Source organism: Martes martes (assembly GCF_963455335.1).
Source record: "Martes martes genome assembly, chromosome: 10".
NCBI classification, from domain to species: domain Eukaryota; kingdom Metazoa; phylum Chordata; class Mammalia; order Carnivora; family Mustelidae; genus Martes; species Martes martes.
The window spans coordinates 10782274-10799584 of NC_137898.1; the positions used below are offsets into that span (position 1 = coordinate 10782274).

The 17311-nt window shown below is 34.6% G+C and overlaps 1 protein-coding gene across 1 annotated transcript; it reads right to left on the bottom strand.

Annotated features, from left to right (window-relative positions):
• Nucleotides 1-246: 246 nt before the first annotated feature.
• MS4A13 (membrane spanning 4-domains A13) lies at nt 247-16242 on the bottom strand (the record flags this gene model as incomplete). The annotated part of the gene is made up of 6 exons (XM_080816423.1): nt 247-306; nt 4679-4774; nt 9192-9311; nt 10321-10377; nt 13699-13839; nt 16189-16242. The coding sequence occupies 6 exons, from the start codon at nt 16240-16242 to the stop codon at nt 247-249; spliced, it is 528 nt and encodes a 175-aa protein (XP_080672549.1).
• Nucleotides 16243-17311: the final 1069 nt, after the last annotated feature.

A 17311-nucleotide genomic window follows, 5' to 3' on the forward strand; every position in this document is an offset into this window, starting at 1 on the left:
TACAGAGTACCTAGAAAATAAATTTCTCCTTGTAATAATATATTTAAGTAGGGAAAAGCTTTCTACTTGGAGCCTATGAAAATATGTGCAGAGAAATTTCTTGAATACCAAGAAGTAAAATCCAACTTGTTTGTATTTTCTTTTGCACAAAATCTGTGGGCTTTGTAGCAGCCTTGTTATGCAGAGATATCATTAGGGCCCACGTCAGGTATGAGCACCAGGAGAAATCTCACATTTCTAAGGTTTTTAAAAAGTGCTCTCAGCTTCCTCTGTAACAGCTGTAAGAGTATCTTCATCATGATGATGACTCTGAAAAAAAAATTAACTTCTTATAAATCTTACCATTCTTCCTAAGATCATACATGTAACAAATACTTAATTTAAAAAAATGGTACTGATGTTTACAGAATAAAATGTTGAAGTGCCATGTGTCCTCTTCATGTCCCAACTGTACTTCAAACCACTCCCTTAATTCCTACTAGACATTTGTAACTTTTTTTAAAAGTGGGCTCCACAGGGAGCCCAGCATGGGGCTTGAACTCACAACCCTGAGATCAACCTGACCTGAAATCAACAGTTGGATGCTTAACCAACTGAGCCACACAGGGACCCCAGACACTTGTGACTTTTTGGTGTACTTCCAAACTATAACAACAACAAAAAATTCTTCTTGAACATGAACAGATGCCAGCACCCCAAAAGTTACCCTGTCATGATATTTCCCAGTTATTACCCATTTCTTCCTTCCAAAAGTAACTTGTTTTTTTGATTTTTAGGTAATTAATCTTTTCTTTTCTTTCCAGTTTTACTAGCTTGCATCCCTCTGTAAACATTGTAGTTGAGCATTAGTTTTGCCTGGTTTCAAACTTCATCTGAATGGAATTTTAAAGTATGCATTCTTTGGGTCTGTCTATACTTAACATTATGTATGTGAGAGTCATCCTTATTGTTAAGTATAGGTATAGTTCATTTTAATTACTATGCAGAATTTAATAGAGTAATAAACTTCAATATACTCACCTTTCACCCATTTGCAGCGTTTCCACTTTGGGACTATTATGAATACTATTGGTATTTTCCTGGAAGTGTATATTAATACATATGCATACACATTTTGTTTGGGTGTATGCTAAAAACTAAAATTGCTTATAAGGTATGCACATCTTGACTTTCCATAAAAATGCCCCAAAAGTTTTTGAAGTTGTAATAATTTAAATTCCAAGTAGGAGAGATTTCTTTTATCCATCAGCATTATCATCAGTTTGAATTGTATTTTGAAACTTAATCATTTGGTTAGGAAATGAATATCTCAGTGTAGTTTTATTTTAATGTTATTGAAATGGTTGGATTTATGCCTAATACCTTGCTTTTAGATTCCTATAGGTCTTGTGTCTTTTATGTTCCTCCTTTGCCCATTATTACTTTCTGGATATTATCTTAATTTGTTATCTTATTATACTTTTTGAGTGTTCTTAGTTTTTAGTTCTTAGTCTAGGAATTAGAATGTGCATCTTAATTTATCACAGACTGCTTCAGGTGCATGCTACTTTAATTCCAGTAAAATATAGAAACTTCGTTCTCATGTAGCTCAATTCCTTCCACCTTCCTTTGTGCTATTACTGTCATATATAGTACACCTAGAGGTTATATACTCAACAATACAGTGCTGTAATTTTTAATTTTATAAACTTATTTCTTAAAATTTCAGAGGAAAAAGGAAACAATATACATCTATAGAACAGGGGTTGGCAAACTCTGGAATATGGACCCAATCCAGTCCACTAACTGTATACTTTATAACTGTGAACTTTGTAAAGTTCAATTGAAACAAAGCCGTGTCTATTCATTTATATATTGTTTGTAGCTGCTTTCATGCTATAAGGTAGAGCTGAGTAGTTGTGACAGATGGAATTAAGGTTGGTAATAACATGACTTTAAAATAAGGAGATAATTTTGGATTACCTGGGTGGGCCCAATGCAATTTATGCAATTGTCTTTTCAATCAGCTAAGAGAAGCACAAAAGGTATATTTATATTTTTTTATAGTCATCTGCAATAATTACCTTTAATGCCGTTCTTTATTTCTTCATGTATTTTTGAGTTCTATCGGATATCACTTCTTTTCAGACTAAAGAACTTCCTTTAGTGTTTCTTGTAAGGCAGTTCTCCTAGCCATGCATTCTCTGTCTCCTCATCTGTGTATGTCTTTATTTGCCCTCCATGTTTGAATGGTTAAAAGATACAGAATTCATGCTTGACTGTTTTCCTCCAACACTTTGACGTGCCATGTCATTGCCTTCAGGTCTTGGTTGTTGTTGATGAGAAGTCATCTGTTAATCTTACTGTGGTTCTATTGTACAAGAAATCATTTTTCTCTTGCTGCTTTTAAGATTTTCCCTCTTTTTTAGTTCAGTTTGGTTCTCTGGTGTCTAGAAGTGAGTACCTTTGTGATTATTCTAATTGGAGGTTATTGAGTTTCTTACATATGCAGAATATTTTTCATCAAGTTTAGGAAAATTCTGGCCATTATTTCTTCAAGTATTTTTCCTGTTCCCTCATTTTCTGGGATTCTCATTATGTGTATGTTCGTGTACTGGATGGTGTCCCAAAGATCTCTGAGGTGCTATTAATTCTTCTTATTTTTATTTCCTGATCTTCAGATTGGATGATCTATATCATTCTATCATGTTTACTAATTTTGTCTTCTGTCAGCACAAATCTGCTACTCAGCCCCTCTGGTGAGTTTTTCATTTCAGTAACTGTATTTCTAAAGTGGATTTCCAATTGGTCCTTTTTAATAATTAGTATCTTTTATTTATATTAATACTTATTAAAAATTAATAGCTTTATTGAGGTATAACTGTTATACAAAGAACTGCATGTATTAAATGGGTGCAATTGAACAAATTTAAACATATATAAACACTATACCATCACCAGAATCAAGGTAATAAACATTCATACTCTTGTTTGAGGAATCATTATTTTTAATGTTAATTAACATGTTAATTTTTTAACACTTTTTTCTTTAGTTCTTTAAAGTCTTTGTGAAGCCCAACATTTGTCATTCTCTTCCCCCCCAAAACTGTAGCTACTCTTTTTTTCAAGTGTATATGTAACCATTTCCTGTTCTTTGCATGTCATTATTTTTGTTGTTGTAGAAAAATGGATATTTTAGATAAGATATTGTAGAGACTCTGCATTCTGATTCTCTTATCTTTCCCCCAGAGTGGTTGTTATAACTGCCTTTTGTGACTTGCCTGTACTAATTTTGTGGAGCCTGTGCCCCTTGCCCCTTCCAGTGTGTGGCCTTTGATATATCTACTTATGTTTTTTATTTTTTTAAATTCATGTTTTTAAGACGTGTTTAATGGGGTTCTCCGCTGGTCAGCATAAGTAGACACCAATGACTAGTCAGAGGTTGTGCTTAAAAACTATGTGAAGGGCTGCACCGTGTCCCCCTAAAGTTCACATGTTAAAGTCCTAACTCCCAGTGCCTCAGAATTTGACTCTGTTTGACTCTATTTGATTTATTTTTTATAAAACAGTAATGAAGTCATAATAAAATCATTAGGGTGAGCTTTAATCTAATCCAAATATCTACTAGTCTTACATGTAAACATCATTGATTATAATTTATACACACATAAATACAGATATATATTTACTTGTTAATTGTCCTTCTCCTCCATTGAAAAGAAAACTTTCTGATGGCAGGGATGTTGTCTTGTTAATGATTGCATCCTTAGTGTCTATTACAATGCCTAGCAAATAGTAGGCCCTCCATAAATATTTGTGAAAGAATGAATGAGTGTAGATATCTAGTTTCTTTTTTCTTTTTCTTGAGAGAGAAGGAGAGAGCACAGCATGCAAGAGTGGGGTGGAGAGCAGCAGAGAAAGAGAGACATAATCTTAAGCAGGCTCCACGCGTAGTGCAGAGCTCTATGCAGGCTTCCATCTCATGATCCTGAGATCATGACCTGACTGGAAATCAAGAGTTGCCTTAACCAATTGAGCTACCCAGGCACCCTGATATCTAGTTTTATTTAAAGCTTGTATAAAATAATCATTCTCATAAACTTTTGTGGTACTGTGGATTATTATAGCGTTTAGGGATGTTATCAAACCTGTCATTACACTTCTAGGAATCAACTACCTACAGAAATACTAGTCTTACATGTAAAGATCATTGTTTATAATAAAAAAAAAACTGGAAAAAAAGCCAAAGATGCAGGAAGAAAAAAAGTCAAAATAAATACTAAGGAAAAGTATGGTGCTACTAAAAGGAATTGTTTTGTTTTATAATGAAAAGATGTTTATGATAGTTGGGAAAAATCATGTGACAAACAACATGAATATGATTACACCATTAGTAAACAAGAAAACTGTGTATAGTGTGTCTGTGTGTGTATTTGTGTCTTTTTGTTTAGATTTGGATGTGTGGGTATGATGAGGACTACAGTAAGAGAGACAATAACTTTTTACTCTATAATTTTACTTTATAGTTTCATGTATTATTTTTGTAATTTTATAAACAATAAAAATAAGAGAAATCTTTAAAGGAAATATTGTGACATATCCCATTTTCATGAGTTTTAACATGTTATATCATCTCCTTATAGAGTGTATGTGCTAGAAATCAGCAATTCTTGACTTGCCAGAGTAGATAAACACTTACCAAATCAATACAGCCAAAGATTGAGTAAGTTAATGCAATAGAAAATTCCAAGGGGTAAGATATCAGTAAAATCCGTGAAACTTCCCTTCCAAGTTTCTGAAACCAGAAAATAGGGAGAAATCTTGCATTACTATCTTTAAAAGTGTAAATATGTTCACAGAACAGCTCCTACTATGAGAGGTAAGGAAAATAGGAAAAATAAGCAAGCTGCTTAGACCATTCGACTTCCCTAGTCATCTCTACTACTTTGCCTTCCACTCCACTTTTCCTACCCTTAATTCCCCCAGCTCATTATCTTCAGCTTCCACTGGTGGTCTTCGTCACTCAGCATTCTTGTCTCAGTTCTTATAACTCTTCATTCTCATTATTCTCTTCATGACAGAGTCTCTATCTGTTGGGGTTGATGTAGAGCATGAAATCACCCCTAATACCTGGCTTACTAAAATGTAACACAGAGGCTGCTGGGAGCAAGGGAAGGTTTTGGAGAGGGGTGTAGGACTTTGGAATGCCGAGGCCTGTGTGACCACTCTGCCACTGGAATGCTGTGGGAGTTGCCTTTCTGGAAGCTTAGCCCAAACAGCCTTCCTGTGATCTAAAAGATGTATGCACTGTCCTCTAGGCTACGTTTAGTAGGACTCGAGAACACGCAGGTTAGCATATCCTATCTTTCCCGTAAACAGATCCTCCTAGTTCCAGTAAAACCCCTTGTCACACATCACATGCTTGAGAAACAGTGACAAAGACTTGTGATTATCCTGAAAGACCAATAAAGCTGGGAGCGAAGAAGCACAAATGATCTTTGTCTCTGAGCGCTGACCCCCTTGCCTCCTCTCTTTCATGGCAAAGTCTGGAGTAATCTTTCAACTGTCTGTACAGGGATTGCTGGCCATCCCCGACATCTATCCAAGCTCTCAGGTCAGTTAAGACTTGACTCTTTGTCTCCAGTGATAAGATGGCTACTAAGAGATTTTATCAAGCCATTCTCATGTATTAAAACAACTGTTACTAATTATAGACTTACTTAAATTTGTATGTGTGGTGATAAAAATCTCACATAGAAATTGCTGTAGCATGATGTGGAAGGATAAGTAAATCCTCAAACAACAACATCTCACTTGAAAATAAAGAGTGACTATGATTTTGCTGGGATAATAGAGCAGATCCCTTCTACTGCAATCAGAAAGATATTTTCAACTACATATCAGGATGAATGATACTGGTTCCAATCCTGAAAACAAATGTAGTTTTTGTGCTGGCTGTAGAAAGACAAGAATGATATTCAGACCTGGAAATAATAACATTACAATCTCTCTCCTTCAATTCTTTCTCTTCCTCCTTCTCTGTTTTTGTTGGGTTTATTTAACATCTTTTAAGCAAGAAACTATTAGGTGGTAGGGAGTATATGGTAAGAATGAAATGACAAAAAATTCCTGCTTTCTCAAAGTTTCTATTCTTTAGTAGAATAGACAGTAGAAAAGACAGAAAGATAATATAAAGTAACATATAATAAGGTCAAATATGTCAGAATGGAGAAAAACTTGCTCAGGAATTTTAGGGGGTGGAAGTTTGTCTTCATAAAAGGCAAGACATTACAAATAAGAGTAAGACCAAGAAAAACAAAGGAGGGAAGCAACATTCTAGGCAGCCTTAAATTCTCATTTACTAGTTTTTTTGTGACTTGTTCTAGAAAAAATGTAATAGCATACATTAAAAGTGTGATAAAATAATTAATGGAGACATAAAGTAGAAAAATAATAAAGCTAAAATACATATCACACGACCTATGGTTTGATAATGTGAGGGAAAAATGCATGGAAGAATGAACATGTTTTAAGAAAATGATAAAGCGAGTTTAACTCAGATAACTCAGTATAACTCAGGTATAGGGAGTGTATGATAGTAACAGGAAGATAAAGAAAGTACCATAGAGGGTTTGAAATATCAAGTTACCTTATCAGAATTATGATTTAATTTTGTTGGCAGAAACACAATAGTAGTAGCATTTTAGCTGGGAAGTACTGGTGACCTCTTTGTTGCCAAGACTGTAAAAAGTCATTTTGTCCACATTCCTTAACTTGTATGTGTTAGTGTTATTCTTAAATTCTGCCCCTGTAAATAGCAAGATATCTTCCAGAGAAGTTCAAACAGGCAAACAACGGAGAGAATGACTGAGTTAAGCCTTTGAGTGCAGCAGAAGTCAGTAAGTGCCCCTTTTCTTGCTTAAGTCGATTTGGGTTGTATTTCCTATCACTTACAACTAAGAGAGCCCTACTTAATAAAAATTAAAGTAAATAATAAACAATAATTGGTATTTGGGAAGATAGTGGAGAGAGAAGGGTGAAGGATTACATGAAGGTTTTCAGCTTTAGAGGCTGAAATAAGGGAGTTTTGCAGCACAGTACTTTTGAGGAGGCAAATATTTTCCATTTTATAGCTGTTGAATTTGAGATGGTGACAACAGAAGCATATCAAAGTGGAAACATCAAGCTGGTGCCATATGCAAACAATGAATTGTGGAACACTACATCAAAAACTAATGATGTACTGTATGGTGACTAAGATAACATAATACAAAATTATAAAAAAAAAAAGAAAATGAAGCAGCAATAAAAACAAATAAAAGAGTAACAGGCCTGGAGTCTGGAAGACAAACAGTTTAATAGGTATGTGTTAGCACTTTCTCTACTGACACATAAAGAAACTAAGGAACAGGGAAGTTAAGAAACTTGTCCACAGGGTCACAGACCATGAGTACTGAAGACGGTGTTTAGATAAAGTCAGTCTGGTTCTGGATTTAGACTATCAACTATTTTGCTATAAGAGGAGTATGTTTCAGAGGCATGCACTTTTTGGGATAGCTGAACCAACCTGGGAACACTGATAACTTGATGAGTTTATGGGTTTAGCCAAGCAGCTTGCTTATATTAGAAAAGCTGACATGTGGCAAATCTTGTAAAAGGTTGGTGCCTTAGTAAATGCAGGAATAGTATTCTGTAATGCCTCTAAGAGAAGACTGTGGGTTAGAGATGTAGGTCTAATATATAAGTTCATTCATGTAATTGATCACTGCCAACAAAACTGAAACTTGTGCATTTGAGAGACTGTGAAATTGATCATTAGTACTGAGTTCAGATAAATACAGTCTACAGTGGTTTGTAATAGTGTTTACAAAAGGTGAGTCCTGGAAATTATGTCATTATTATCTTAAACTGTTGATTATAAGCTTGTGAATAAGAGTGGTCAACTAAATAATTTGGTATAATCCTCCACTTAATAACCTAATTATTTCTCCTTATCTCTGCCACCAGAATTAAAACTGAAGATTCCCAGAATGAATTTCTAGGGAAAATGGAGAATTCCTTACAATGTATAGGGAAAATCTGATGCATACTTATTTAAATCAATCACTATACACAATCCATTTTGGGGTACTATTGTATCTCCTCTCATCCTTTCATTGTTCTCTAGGTTTTTGTTCTTCATGCTTGGATTCCCTCCACTGATGGTCCCTTTACAATACAGTGCAGGTATAGAGAGAGGAAAGTTGAGGTAGGGGAGACAGGAAAATTATGCCTTATCTACAATGAGTCTTCTCATTAGAATTATTTTTGAATTGGAACTTTCAAGTTGTTATTTTTTATTTTGTTGTTCAATAATAAAGAGGAGCTCTACTCTAATATATTCTCATTTAAAAGTCTTTTGCAGCACTAATATTCTGTAATTCTGAATTTAAAGCCAACACAATTGAAATACAGTTATTTCTCTGGTACAAAGTATGTGATTGGATATTTAATTAAATGGAAACAAGACAGATTCACACACATTTAGCATTTGACCACATAAAGCAAAATTCATGTGAGATACAAAAATAAGCTATGTATGGGGATGCCTGGGTGGCTCAGCTGGTTGAACATCCGAATCTTGATTTCAGCTCTCGTCATGATCTTAGGGTCTCGGGATAGAGCCCCACATTGGGCTCCATACTTAGCAGGGAGTCTGCTTGAGGACTCTCTCTCTCCCTCTCCCCCACTTGTGCTCTCTCTCTCTTTCTAAAATAAATAAATAAATCTCAAAAAAAAAATTGGCTGTGTATGAAAAGCTCTGTGTTAAACCAGAAATTACCAGGTGTCTACAATTCCAAATATATGCATCAGTTGCAGAATTATTTTGTTGATTTTGGGAATGATTTTAAGGTCTAGGATATGCTTTTATTTCATTAAGAGAATCATCAGTGACCCTATGCCTAATGCATATACACTTATCACTGAAGCCTTCACATTATGTACTTGCTTTATTTTAATTGGGCATGTCAGGAATTCAAACATTCTATTAATATTTACCAAAAAATTATGTTAGAATTACTTTGGAATTGAAACTTTCAATCAAGAGCTTACTATTTAAAACAAAGAATTTCTTAAAGACTAATAAAAGTCTTATTTTACCTCCAAAGGCTTTAAAACCTTGGAAGAGAATTGTTCGAAATTAAGATGTTCCTAAAGAATTGGTCACTTACTGCTTGTCCATAATTCCTATATGACACGGAATTAAAAGAAGACAACTCAATTGCTGTTAGAATTGATGCAATAACTGCAACAATTATGCAGAAGATGTTCATAATAAAAGCAAATGTAATCTGAAAAGAAGATACATGGTAAGCTTGTTATATTTTGAATAAACACTTTGGTTAAACAGTTTGTATTGCCGAAAAAAAAATCATTTAGTCAGAACGCTGATCTAGTTTCTGGAGCTTTAGAGGTCTGGAATGCTTGCCACTAGGATAAAATATTTTCCTGGTTTACATGAAACCCAACTAATCTGGAGGGAACAGTAGAATATCACATCAATAAGCATCAGTCTTCCATTTGGGCTAAAAAATGTTGTATTTTGCAATCTTCTGAGTCATTTGGAAGAAAGATTGTTAAGATAGGATTTGAACAAAAGGAGATCCACTATAAAATAGAAAAAGAAACAAAAATAAAGATGGAAAATGACTGCTTATAGAAATAAGCCAAAGAAGATTCAGTGATTTTTTAATCCAGGATTTTCCTTCTCTAGGGGAATCCATCAATATCTTTGGATATGTTTTTATCTGTATAATTGTGAGATCAGACTTATTGATTTCTTAACTCTAAGAGTCTAAGATATTTTTCTTTCCAATATTTTACCTATACCATGGATGGATCTTCTGGACAGATCCTCTACTTTAATATAAGATATAATCATGTTCTCAAACCTGATAGCTAGGAAAATGAAGTTTTACAGTAATATTATATCCATATATAAAGGCATTATTAGGTTCTATTAAATTTTGTCTACTAGTTTATACAATATACAATATTTATACAGTTTATACAATATTAAAATATTGTTTATACAATATTAAAGTTTATACAATATTAAAGTTTATACAATATTAAAATAAGGTAGAATACCAAACCAAAAAACCCTATATTAAATTTAGAACATTTACATAATGATACTAATATAGAAAGTTTGTCTACATTAAGTTATGTGTTCCTAGCTTTTCACTTAATTCTTTATTTTACAAATAAGGTAGATTCCTTCATTGTTCAGATACTCACTAAAATCTACTTAGTTTTGTGACAAGTGATTTCTAGGATACCCGAAGCATCTCCACTTACCACGCCTTGAGTTTGATGCCTTACTGCTCTTATTATGGAGACTCCTGTAATGATAAACTGGATATAAAAACACATTTATAAATATTCATTGATAATGCTCATCAACTTAAGATGTATTTTTTTTTTTTTAAGATGTATTTTTAACAACCCCCTCTTCCAGGTCTGTTATTTTTAGGATACTAAGAGTAACAAGATATAAAGAAGTTTCAGTAGAAGGGGTCAGGACAAGTTTCCATCATATAGTCATGAACTGAAAGCTAATAGCTGGGTCAGTAATCACAGAAACATAGGGGACAGTGGGCAGAATTCAGGTTGTGGTATATACCAAGGATGACTCAAAGAGTCCCGAATCAGGAGCCAAGTTTGCTTATATCTGTGCCTGCTTTCTGATCTCATCTGATTATCATTTCAAATGCTATACTTCCTAATAAAATGAAGCCACTGATTGCAATTACTGTATACATATCCAAATGTGAAAAGTGGTTCATGAGTCTATTCCAAATTGTGTTTGTACAAAATATTTCTCTTGAGACTGTGGCCATTATTAAAGTAACAACTGTAACTCATGTTTTGGTCTTTTTTTTTTTTTAAGAGTTTCCATTATTTCAGACCAGGTTACTTTGTTTATTTCCCAGAAGTGTAAAGTTATGCCATATTGTTTGGAGGTGAGCTGCATAATTCCTTTGGAACATTCCTTTTGTCTTATCTGTTTTAGTGAATTTCACAAAGATCTAAATCAAAGGATAATCTGTGGAAAAACAGCATTCATGCTATACCATTTATAGGGAGACCAAATCTTAAAGCTTACTTACTCCTCCAGGATAACTTAAATTTACACACACAGCACTTCATTCTGTAATGAAAGCTGAGATTTCTAAGGAGGTACACAGTGAGAGGAAGAGCTAATATGAGTTGAATTATAAACTAGAATGTTCTGTAGCTAGATTAGCAAACCATGTGCTTCACAAAATGCCTTTCAAAGTTTATGAGAGTTTTCCATTGGATTTAATTTAACTGAAATTTTAGATAATTTATTCTAGGAGCTACACATGTTATTTTTATAACATGTACAATTAAACACTGAGGGCCATGAATCATTTATCTGGATTTTGTCTGAAAATTCACTATTGTTTTCTAAAGCAATGCTTTGACACTTGTGAGCCAATGTACAAAGAAAGAGGATCTCCTAGAGGCCACTGCTTTCTCTGGAGCCCTCTCAAGTGGTGGCCATTTTCTCTTACAGCCCTTATACCACTGTTTCTAACTGTGGGTAAGTGGTCTCCTTGCTCCTTATTACTTCCAATGCTTGCCTCTCCCCCAGCTTTGAATCAAATGTCATCAGATTCTATCACACTACCTAGCCTGGTTGAAGTTGATTTGGTCACTCTAGTCTTGGTGATTTTAATTCCTGCCTCACTCTCTAACACCTCTTAGACCTTGGTTGTGTGTGTGTGTGTGTGTGTGTGTGTGTGTGTGATCGATCCTTCTAACACCTTGGTCTTACACTTCTTTGAATTTCTCTTCTCTAATCCTCCGACCCCATCCTATCTCAGTCGCTCACTCCCATATTCATTCTCTTGTGTTTGTTTCTGCCAATAAGTATGACATCTTCCAAATCTCAATTCCAAGTATCCCACTAGGACTACTAGTTTCTATCTTTCTACATCAGGTTCCGTAGTATCCCAACTTTAACAATCCTTTGAACCCATCTGCATCTATGATCAAGCCCCTCACTTCCCCATTATATTCTCTCCTTCACCAGTTTAAATTCCATGGTTAACTATTACACTCACTTATATACACTTTCAACTCCTTTGCACCATTCTTGTTTGATCACAGATGCACGGTTAAACCCAAATTCTGATTAAATGCAGTTCTCCTTCTCACTGAATGCCTGAACCCATGTAGCCAAACGGGACCTGAGAAAGACACACAACCATCTTGACCCATACCTCACTACACACCCCTGTTCCTAAAGCTTAAGTGAGCTCTTTATCTTAGTGGAAGACAGACTACTTTTCTACAATGCATATGCTCTCTTTTTCTAGATGACTATTTTACACCCTCCCTTCAAATAACCAGTTCATTATCCAATTCTCATTCTCAGCCCATGATCTGGCTTCCTAATTCACGGAGATATTTGAAGCCATAGGAAGAGAAGTTCCACAAGCTCCCAATATCCCACCTACCCACCTATCAAAATTTGCCCTTTCTCTTTGCTCCTCTACCTTTCCATTCTGTTACCCACCTTGGCACTATTTACATTAAAGATGGCTAATTCTTTCTTATGAGGGTTATCCTGTACTTTGTTAGATATTTATGCATATCCTTGGCTTCTGCCTACTAGATGCCCACCGCTGCTGTGAAAACCAAAAATGTCTCCAAACATGACCAAATGTCCTTTGAGGGGTAAAACCACCTCTAGTTGAGATCCACTGCTAGACATGAACTGTCCATGAGTCTAAGTATTTGTGTATTAAAAAAACATCATCTCTTGCCTACCCCAGTGCAGGATTCTAATAATCCTTCCCTTTCTCCATTTATTTCATATTGATTTTCGCTCTTCTGGTTCAGTCCCCTCATAAAAGACATGATACTTCCAACTTAATGAAACAAATAAGAAACCTTGTCTTGACCCAAACTTCCTCCCTCTACTACCTCATTTCTCAAGGCCACATTACACCAGAGTCCTTCAAGGACTTTTATTTGCTGTCTCTATAGTTCGTCTCCTTCCATTATTTCTTAAACCAACTCCAGTCAGGTTTTGCCTCACCATTCCACTGAAACTACCTGTCAAGTTTATGGTTGGGTTCCACATTGCTAACTCCAATGGTCAATTCTCAGCCTTATTTGGCAAAGAAACAGAATTTAATATAATTTAATTATTATAATATAATTTAATTTAATATCTTTCCCTATTTGTTTGCTCAGCTTTGAGGATGCCATACTCTTCAACTATTCCTACTACCTTATGGCTCTCTAGAAACCACAGAAGAATACAGGTAATGACAAATTTAGAAAATGTGTGAGTATAGACTCGTTGTGTGAAGAAAGTAAAGACCCTAAATATGAAAATTAACCATGCTAATGGATATTATGGTTAAGATTCTTTGTCTTTCACATATCTAAAGTCAATCCAACCTATGGTTGTCACTGTGTACTCCTTCCTGTATCCACACCTCTTGTAATAGCCCTGGTAAGTTAAAGGTATTAAAGAAACATGTGTTGAAAAAAGGAATTTTGATTTTGAATAAATTACCAACATGAGATTTACTTACATAATTCTTCTGAAATCTGTTTAAAAACTGTTCCCTATCTTCCACTAGTGGCATGAATAGTATTTACTGAATGATTAAATCATAAATATATTCTACTCACAATAACTCCCCATAAAGAACATCCTGCTTTGTAAGTTATAGGTTCATACGTCCCAAAGACTCCTCTAACTTGTCCCATATACAAAATCAATAGGAAATACCACATGAAAACATGAAATATGCCAATCATAATCTGGACAGCCTGTGAGAAGAAAATGATATTAGTAATGAAACCATGTAATTTATAACATAGCTCCAATAAATGTTAACTGTAAGAAATATTCAATACTTTATGAAAGATAAAAGTTAAATAGGAATGCACTTACCATGTATTTTCTGGACTGATTAGCCCCAAAAGAAAGACCTAACCAGGAAGTACTGAGGTTTACCAAATAGGAATCAGCCATTCTTGGAGCATCATACTGTTCAATAATAATTCTAGTCAATTCTCCCATAAAAAAGTTGACAATCTCTTACTACTGCTATCCTTTCTACCTATCAAGCAACGGCATGAGAGGAGAATACTGAAGGTATTTGGGGGAAAATATGGTTACTACTCTATTTGGATGCAGGAAGCCATTTATCCAATATGTTCTTGTATATTAGTAATTATTAAGGTTGAACCACTTTTTGCATCTTTTAAAGGTTTACCTTTGCCTCCAAGGCATACTTGGTATGTATCTTTATCACAAGCATGCTGGGGTGAGGTACAATACAACACAGAGATACAAAGAATATCCAGTGTAGACTTGCTTGTACCAGGTCTTCCTACTGGATAGGGGAAAGGTTGGTGGAGGGGAGAATTATTACTCAAGTTTAATTTTTAAGAAGATGACTATAATCCAAGAAAATATGTGCCAGTAAATTTATTTCTCAATTTATATGTGAACTGGTATTTCATATACTGAATCACATTTTTAATTATGCTTTAAAAATTTCAGAGGATTGGGCACCTAGCTGGCTCAGTCAGTGAAGCATGTGATGCCTGATCTTAGGGTCATGAGTTCAAGCCCCATGTTGGTTGTGGAGCCTACTTAATTAAAACAAATAAAAGTAAAAATTTCGGAGGTAATATTATTTTTAATTGAATATAAACTTTAACAGGAAGCTATTTAATGCTTTAACTTTAATAGTTCCAGCTCCTTATAAGGCAAGTAGTCTAAAAACACATAAATGCAATCAGCTAATATTAAAGATACATTTTAGAGAATTCTCTTTATAGAAAGACCATTGCTACTACTTTTTCAGTAACAATCTCACCCATTTTTATAGATTTAGATTTTAGATTTCCTCTGCATTGAATTTGAAAAAAATGGCATTATCTTCAGAGATTCTTTGGATTTGATTGGCAGAATATCTTTACTAGATAGCAAAATCCTTGAGAGACTGAATTTAGTTATCTCACTGTTGTCACCAACCTCTAAAAGTGGGAACCCAGTAAATATCTCTTGAATAAGCACATCAGAATGAAGGACATTAATTCCACTTGACTTTCCCAACTCTTAAGTGAAGTTGAAAAGTAGTGTCTCCCTTTATAATTGGGGTTGTCCTGTATAATACTACGAAATATCCTAGTAACCATATTAGAAAGCAAGGCTGCTAGTGTGTGCAGAAGAACAAGATGGATTTTCTTATTTAAAAATTGTTCTTAACCTAGAGCCAACAGATGGCATTTCAGGAGGTCATAGACCTCTTCCCCACACACAAAAATATGAGTGCAAAGGATTACAATATGTATATGAAACTGGGGAGAAGATTCAGAGCTTCCTTCCTATGTCAGAACCTCAGCTGAGCAGTCAGGTGGGAGACAATCTACACAGCGGCCAAGTTCAAAGGAAAAGTTCACATCCAGTGGAAAAGTTCTTTCTCTTTCAGATGGGAAAGAGTATGATCTTCATAATTCCTTGGTGTTATTAAGAGATAGCTAAGCTCTCTGTTTATAATTGAAGAGACAAATTAATAATCATTCTATTGCATAGAAATCAATACAGTAATAGAAAGAGATCAACAAGAGATCCCTCTTCCAGTTAAAAAACACTTCTTTTTCTTTTATTCCTTTTTGGGATTTCTCTAGCACCCTATGTATGTTGGTTTAGTCAGTATGCTTATATATAAGCACATATTTGTGTATGAAGAGACATGAGATCAGTCAAAATTTGTAGGAGACAATCAGTATTAAAAACATTTTTTGGGGGTGAGGGGAAGCGGGAGATAAAGGGAGATTTCAGTTATGGAATGAACAAGTCACAGAAATAAAAGGTACAGCAGAGGGAATACAGTCAATGATCTTGTTACAGCATCATATGGTGACAAATGGTAGCTACCTCTGCTTGTGGTGAGCAGAGCATAATGTATAGCGATGTCGAATCACAATGTTGTATACCCGAAACTGATGTAACATTGTGTGTCAACTATATTCAAAAACAATTTCTTAAACCCATTTTTACCCTTTGACTTAACCAAATATGCCCCTTCCCAGATTCAAGAATAATCCTTAGTAAACTGAAGTAGTACATATTCCTGAATTTTGTCAAATTGAAGTCTTACTTACCCCTAGAGCAAGACTATCTGCTGCAGAGAGTTTTGAACATACACATCGAGCCATACTACCAGCATTTCCTCTAGATGATTATGCTTCTAATCTTTGGTGATATTTTTATTAACAAACTTCTACAAAACAATACAAAACACATATACACACATTGCTCAGAAGAAAATACTTAAGTTTGATTCTTTTCCCACTGTTTTACAACCACCTCCCAAACTCTGAAGCAATTGTTTTCTTCTTTCTGTACCTAACTTTGTAAAGGCATCAGCTGGCATCTACCTGTTCTGAATAAAGGCCTCCATAAGTGAAAAGCCTCTCTCTACAACTAAAAAGTATAGCATATTACAGTTATTTTCTCTGAGTAGTAAGCAGTGGCCCTGGATGATAAAATATAAAGAACACTTAAGAAACAATGTTAGAGAATTTTCAGTAAAGCTTTTAACAACTTATTTGCAATTCATAATAAGTTCAATGCAATTCATAATGCCATGTTTGCGTTTCAAAACCAAGTTCTTATACTTAAATTCATCATGGGCTCATGATTTTTTTTTTTCTGTCACATACTTGCTATCTAGTCTTCTTTATATGAAAGAACTTTTTCTACTGTCAGACAACTTACCAAAGTTGCTTCCACAATCCTCAAGATTCTCCTAGAAGTTCTTTTGTTGTTATTGTTTCTTTTTTTCCCCACTAAAGGCTTCTTCTAGGAGTTCTTTCATTATTGTTTCTTCCCCTCTCGCCCTCCCTTTTTCCTGCAGAAAACCTGGCTAATAATTGTATCCTTTGAGGATCTGACATTACGTTGTTCTACATCTTCTAACATGTCATACTTAGGTTAATAACATGAATCATGCCACTTAGGTGGTAATGTAATGGATGATCTTAAACCCTGAATCTTGGTCCTTTTGAGAGGCAGGTTTGAGTAAATGAACTCTCATTCCCTGTACCCTTAAAATCTCATGATTTGATTATTTTAATGAGTCTTTGGTTTCTAAAATTGATTTTCTGAATGTCTCTTAATTCCATAAAGTACAGAGACAGAAAAAAGCTAGGTAAGACTATAAGAGCTGTTGACAGTAGAGAAAACAATATGTTAAGTACAATAACAAGTATAAATAATAAGTTT